This window comes from Elaeis guineensis, chromosome 1, assembly GCF_000442705.2.
Source record: "Elaeis guineensis isolate ETL-2024a chromosome 1, EG11, whole genome shotgun sequence".
In the NCBI taxonomy this organism is placed as follows: Eukaryota; Viridiplantae; Streptophyta; class Magnoliopsida; order Arecales; family Arecaceae; genus Elaeis; species Elaeis guineensis.
In genome coordinates, this window is record NC_025993.2 from 151,120,766 (window position 1) to 151,127,732 (window position 6,967).

The following is a 6,967-nucleotide window of genomic DNA, read 5'->3' on the forward strand; positions in this document are numbered from 1 at the left end:
TAGGTGAGGATTAGCCTCTGCTTATTTATTTATTTAAAATTTGTTTGGTTACATTTTTTGATTTTAATTTTTTAATTTTTTAATTTTTTTTTTGATTTTTATTATTAAATAAAAATAAAAAAATAAAAAATATGTTTAATAACTATATTGCTATAAAGCAAAAAATAACTCTTAGGGACAACAAGTGAGACTCGATGAGAAAAAAAAGTTTGAAAAAGAAGGAAGAAGGAGGTGGGGAGGTGAAGAGCTCGGTGAGAGAGAAGAGTTCGGGCTCTTTATTTTTTGGTTTGGCGTTTTAGATGTCGAGAAGCAAAAAAAAAATAAAAAAATAAATTTTAAAAAATAAAATTTTTTATTTTGCATATAAAATAATTATTTAAATTTTAATTTCTTATTTTTTATGATTTTATCTAATATTATTTTTAAAAATTAAAAAATAAAAAAAATATTTTTTTAATGACTAACTAAAGGCACCCTGTGTTTTTAACCCCAATGCCTCCTACAGTTCTACCTACTTATTATCACGCGCTATGCACGTGCTGGTTTATTTGCGGTTGTTCCTGCCCGGGCGAGTTCCTGCCCAAGGCCCCGAGCCTCTTTATTTCCAGGGGTAGTAGAGCAAGAGTCGGTGGCTGCGCGGGGCTGGCCGCGTTGGGCTTCGATAGGGGGCGAGACGGAGACAGAGAGAGAGAAGGAGAGGAGATGGCGGAGCGGGTGTCGTACCAGCGTTTCCCGAAGGTGCGGATCCGGGAGCTGAAGGACGACTATGTGAAGTTCGAGCTGCGGGAGACGGACGCGAGCATCGCCAACGCGCTGCGGCGGGTGATGCTGGCGGAGGTGCCGACGCTGGCGATCGACCTGGTGGAGATCGAGGTGAACTCGTCGGTGCTCAATGACGAGTTCATCGCCCACCGCCTCGGCCTCATCCCCCTCACCTCCGACGACGCCATGGGCATGCGCTTCTCCCGCGACTGCGACTCTTGCGACGGCGACGGCCAGTGCGACTACTGCTCCGTCGAGTTCCACCTCAACGTCCGCTGCGACTCCGACCAGACCCTCGACGTCACCAGCGCCGACCTTCGCAGCACCTCCCCAACCGTCTGCCCCGTCGACGTCGCCCACCGCGTCCTCGCCTCCGCCGATCCCAACTCCTTCGACTCCTCCGACCAAAGGTAGCTCAACTAAATCTCCCCTCTTCTCTTCTCTTCTCTCCTTTCCTCTCCTTTGATAGATTGATGGCCGCCACCGTTTCGAAAGCACTCTAAACCCTAACCCTAGCTCGAACCCTTTTCCCCATTTGTTTTTCCTTTTTTTAAAAATGCCTTGCTTATTAAACTAGTTCCTTTTCTTTCTTTCTTTCTTTTTTTTTAAAAAAAAAATTGGGGGAAAAATATATAGCTAGGAGCATTTGATACTGCCTGCTGTGCTATTAGACCTATTTATTGGTTGGCATCGAATCGAGATTCATTTATACCTTGTCTCTTTTCTAGCCCCCAGTGCTTAATAAACCCTCATTCGTATCCATTACCTTTTACTTCTTCTAAAACACAACCAGATTCCATAAAACAATTGTTAATGTTTGATGGAATTTGTGGTATTGTATTTATCGTCATTTGTTATATTTAGGTTCTATTGCTTAGCTCTGGAATGCTTAGACAACGATAAGTTACCGTTCATAAGCACTGTATAATATGGACATCTATTAACTGTAGGGGCATACTTATCGTGAAGTTGCGACGGGGGCAAGAACTGAGACTGCGAGCAATTGCCAGGAAAGGGATTGGGAAGGACCATGCAAAATGGTCACCTGCTGCAACTGTTACTTTTCTGTATGAACCTCAGATTCATATCAATGAAGAGTTGATGGAAACTCTGACACTAGAGGAAAAACGAGGCTGGGTTGAGAGCAGTCCTACAAGAGTCTTTGGCATGGATCCGAATACCCAACAGGTAGGCTCTTTTTTGCTTTTCAATTTAACATGTGTGAAAGCTGCATGACTTCAGTTCTTTTCTCGCTTGTGAAATCAGGATTTGGTGAGATGTTTGTTGGTTATAATTTGGTATGGGCTGTTTATGGATGTCTTTGGGCCCCTTTGACAATTCTATGTGCTGCAGAGCTTTGCTTTGCCATTGCCATGATGTTGAAGTAAAACTCTTGCAAGTTCTTATTTTGAGGATATTGGCGTTTTGATCTTTTAGTTTTGTAAGTAGGCTCTGAAGATATTGTCTGCAGTAGGACTAACACATATCAAGGGTTTCTTTTTTATATGGATTTTGATAATTGTGCTAAGTATGAGTTGCAAGTCATGCAGTTATGCTTGCTGACCTTGTACAATATTGTCATTTGTATAATTGTCTGAATGCCAATATGTTCTTGCATTCATGTTCAGATCAAGGAAAATAATTGTTTGCATGGTATAAGATGTAGTGTTTAGACACAAAAAAGAACTTATATTCTGATGCAACCATTACTTGAAGATTTAGTTGGCAATTAATTTTTTGTTCCATTATCATGTTTTTGCTTATTCTTTCTCTTCTTGGGTTGGGCTATTACTGCTAGAGGAGTATATTAGTACCTATGGAGTGACTTGACAGTTGGCCGATCTGGCTGCACTGGGCGATGTCCTTTTTAGACAATTTAAAGCGAGTTTTAGGGAAATTATTTAAGCAGACAAAGGTGAGAAAAGGATACCTCCAGGACTTGAAAATTAAACAACTCTCCAGATAGCAGGGGGTTCAGTAGTTATTGCCTCGAAACTAATTTTTAGTTTGCATGTGTGTGTCAATTGCCTCTCAGTGATTGTTGAAAGAAAACATTGTGATTACTCTCTTAAGCCAACTTTTTCAGTACTCATCTCCATGAAACCTCCTGTTAAAAGAGCTTGTGGTAAGCAGGTAGATCATGGAGTCATTGAAAGTCATCTTCTAATGGTCCACCAAAGCCCATTTCATTGCATTCAAGCAAAGAGGACTCCACATCACGCTTCTTAGAAGTTTGACGTCCTTGGCAAACGATAATGACCAGGCACCTCACATGGTGTCCCAAGAGTCAAGATTGGCCAACCATATTTTCTAGAATTAAAAGGTAGTAACTTCAAGTTCTAATATTCTGGAATGAATATTTAACAAAGGAGGGCAAATGTTGGAAGCAATATGAGTAAGATATGTAATGTGATAGTTGGGGCCTAGTTGATTCATGGCTTGTTTCCATATCCATTATCCACTCCCAAAACCTAGGCACAACTTTCAAAGTTGTTTATCACATGAATCAATAATTGCGGAACCAAGAATTAAAAAGGCCATTGTTGTGCAGAAAGGTTTTGCAAGTTGCATGCACTGTAATTCCTCATTGACTGTTTCCCCAGTGTTTCTCTTCAGCTGAAAAAATATGGCTAAAGTCAGAGATGGGCATAGGTGGGGAGTAGGGGTGCAATCGAGTCGAGCTGAGTCGATTAGTTAAGAGATTGAGCTTGACTAGATTCAAAATATTTGGGCTCGAAATTCGGCTCGAGGTCAATTAAGTCTTAATATTCTAAGCTCGAGTTCAATTCGTTGAAAAATGGCAAGACTCAAGATCGATTCGACTCAACTCGAATATCGATCGAGCCATGCTCAAGCTCAAATTTAACCTTAGCTTACTAATAATATATATTAAATATATATTATATTCATAACATTATTAAAAAATATACGAACTCAAATAGGCTCACGAGCTTTCGAGTCAAGTATCCTGCTACTGGAGCTCAACTCGTTCACACCCCCTAAGTTGGGAGGCCCATGCCAAAGACAAATTTGGTCTCCAACCACAGGTTGGAGCATCCATGGCCAGCTCATCCTTGTAGAAATCCTAAATAGGAGCCAATTCACATTGTTGTGCAGCATGATGTCCCTATAGATGATCTATATACCCATGGAGAAAAAAATCCACCGCTTCTAACCCTTGCTCCCATACTACAGTTGTACCCTAGAGAGGTCCCAGGGGGTGGATGAAATGAGTTCCTTATCATTGATATTAACTATTGAAGAGGAAATAAGACAAATGGCTTTGTTGTCTTATATATGAATCTATGAATGGTTTTTTGCACATCTGGTATATCGAGAAAGATGGATCAAGATTGCCAATCATCACCATGCTCAATGAACTAGTTATGGTTGCATTTTTTATTTCTTGGTTTTGGATTTCATATTGGGAATTAGTTGCTAGTCTACCGATGCTCATTTGTAGCGGTGGATATAAAGGGACTTCCAAAGCTTAGTTTATCTCGTTGTTGATATTTTACTGAAAATGTTCTTTTCATGGTTCGCCGAACCGATCCAATCGGAGGATTCGGGCTGTGTCAAACTGTATCAGTGGCTAAACGGTGCTGTTTGAATGTCCGATTCGAAATGCTAGCGAAAATGAAGCCAGGGAGAAGGAAAGAGAGGAAGAGAGAGAAGAGAAGGGAAGGATATGGGAAGGCCGACAGTAGCTCTCTGAGGCCATCGGGGGGCTATCGAGACTCCAGATGTCCACGATCTTCTACGAGAAAGGAAGGGAGGGGAGAGGCGGGAGGAGAAGGCGGCGAAGAGGTCGCCGAGTGGCTCAAAACCCCCTACGGCTATCGCGGGGGGTTTTGGACCATCCGGTAGCCTCCCCGCCGTCTTCCCCTCCCTCCTCTCTTTTCCTGTCCCCTCTCTCTTTAGTTTTTCTTACAAGACCGCGGAGCTCGATAGGCCTCAACGGTCCTTCGGTAACCACTGCAGGCATCTCCATCGGTCTCTCATTCCTTCCCTCTCCCTCCTTCCCCCACTCTCTCTTTTCCTCTCCGGTTCATCCCTCGTTTCCGTGTTGGTTCGGGCTCGATATAGTCTGATATAGGGACATACCAACTCGTACCGTTGGCTGACCGGCACGGTGCCTGGTTTCGAGTCGGCAATCCTTGATTTTTTTTAGAAATATCGAAGCAAATCAATACTTGCTGCTGAATTTATCTAATGTCTGTAGTCTTTGACATGGGAACTGAAATGGTTTGTGCTTCTACTCCAGTTGGCAATGACAACTATTAAGTAAGATATTATGTACTTAATATCTGCCTATTAGTATTGTGACAATTTAGAAGAGCATGGAATGTATATGATGGTTGTTGGCTGTGGACATAGCATCTTAGTAGGTAATATTAGAGGAGTTTAGGCTGTTCAGCCATGTCATAATAGCTGGGTCTGGATATTCTCATCTACAGAAGAGTGAGTAGACTCTTCTTAATTGATGTCTGTATGAGGACCATTTACATTTTTGTAAGCATGCCTGTTTGTTTTCTTGTTCATCATGCCCTTTCCTTCCACAGAATCTCTTAGAGTTCCTTAAATGCATGTACTACAAATCCTCCAGTCCACAACGGGCCTCTTTTAACCTGTATCTGCAGCTACCTTAATGGCATCAGCTTTACATTATGTGCAATTAGTCCTATCGGGGGAATTGTAAACATCATGATCTGTGAATATATCCTATAAATTATGTGCGGCAGCATTTTATCTTCTCTGTTTACTTGTTAGGGTAAATTTGAAGATTTAATGCAAGACTTTGTTCTTGATCTGGGAATGGATTGGACAAGTTGCAATGCCAGGATTTGAGACGTCTGACGTCTAATGTTGTTTTGACAGTTCATGGCTAAAGATCTTTTATTATTGATTTTTTTTTTTTTTTTTAACCTGAAGGTGCTTTTGATATTCTTCCTCTTATTATGCTTGACATATTATATCATGTCGATGTCATTACATGCATTCTTTGCAAAACAGTAGGTTTTTGTAATACATCATAGGTCAATTTTCTTTTAAAGATGTTTATGTTTGCTGCAACTCAAGTATATAGGAACCAATGCTTGGTTGTGTCCTATGCTTTTCGTGCAGTTGCTTGCAGCTGAACGAACTTGCGCTGGATAACAATGAGGTAATTTGATTACCTATTGATAGGAGTGGCAGAACTATTATCCTCAACAACAAGATCTATTCAAGCAGATCTAACTTAAACAAATTGTCGCGATCATGCACAATTTTTCATGGTGTGCCACATCATTTGAAACTTCAGATTTTGACCACAATATTTTATTGTGGATTGTCGAATTTATGTTTTAGGTAGTGGTGGTTGATCCTGAGGCATACACTTATGATGAGGAAGTGATCAAGAAAGCAGAGGCTATGGGGAAGCCTGGACTTGTTGAGATATATCCTAAAGAAGATAGCTTTATCTTCACTGTCGAGTCAACAGGTGCCATCAGGGCTTCCCAATTGGTCATCAATGCATTAGAGGTCTTGAGGCAGAAGCTGGATGCAGTTCGTCTGCAAGAAGATGAATCTGATTTTGGTGAACTGAGTGCACACCTTCACGGCGGAGGCTAATGACTGCAGAAGGATATGGCTTCTTCAAGTTTTGCTGTTCTAGACTCAATATTTACTGCTACTATGTAAGTGTGAGACTAGGCATACCAATATTGTAGTGTTTGAACTGTTTTCTCGTGATGCTGCATGGTAAGTATGCCACTTCTTTCTTAACATTACTGCATATAGCCTGCTTGGGTGCTGCTCCACCGCTACAGTACATTCCTCACTTTTGTCTCTTGTTTCCTCTAGTAATGCTGCTGTGAGTCTGCTCTGACATATCTTGGGCATGAAAATTCATGTGCATGCATGAATACCATTTTGTTCGAGGCCAATGAGTATCCTTCTTGAGGAGAAGATGGGCAATGCCCATCAAAGTTTATGGAGATCATGAATTATGAAGGCAGGACCTGGATCCAAATAACTGCTACCCTAACCATGGCTTGGAACCCATTGCCTAAAGACTTTGGACCAGTTCCTCAAGGCTATATAGTGTATAAGGGGATTAATTTTACATCTCAATCCTCGTTTTAATCTCGGCTTTCCAAGTCTTGAAGTTGGTAATTTGTTTTATTGTGGCATGAGGTCTAGTTCTGGAAGCAGTTTCCTCGAC

General features: G+C 41.3%; 1 protein-coding gene across 2 annotated transcripts; it reads left to right on the plus strand.

Annotated features, from left to right (window-relative positions):
* The first annotated feature begins 596 nt into the window (after positions 1-596).
* On the plus strand, positions 597-6,574 carry LOC105060985 (DNA-directed RNA polymerases II, IV and V subunit 3). Of its 2 annotated transcripts, none has more exons than XM_029260675.2 (3): positions 597-1,172; positions 1,713-1,950; positions 5,887-5,934. In XM_029260675.2, the coding sequence occupies exons 1-3, from the start codon at positions 703-705 to the stop codon at positions 5,917-5,919; spliced, it is 741 nt and encodes a 246-aa protein (XP_029116508.1). In that variant the 5' UTR covers positions 597-702; the 3' UTR covers positions 5,920-5,934. The 2 variants fall into 2 exon arrangements, with proteins under 2 accessions (XP_029116508.1, XP_010943195.1); XM_010944893.4 differs by lacking the exon at positions 5,887-5,934 and adding an exon at positions 6,112-6,574 and having other exon boundaries at positions 598-1,172.
* The last annotated feature ends 393 nt before the right edge of the window (positions 6,575-6,967 follow it).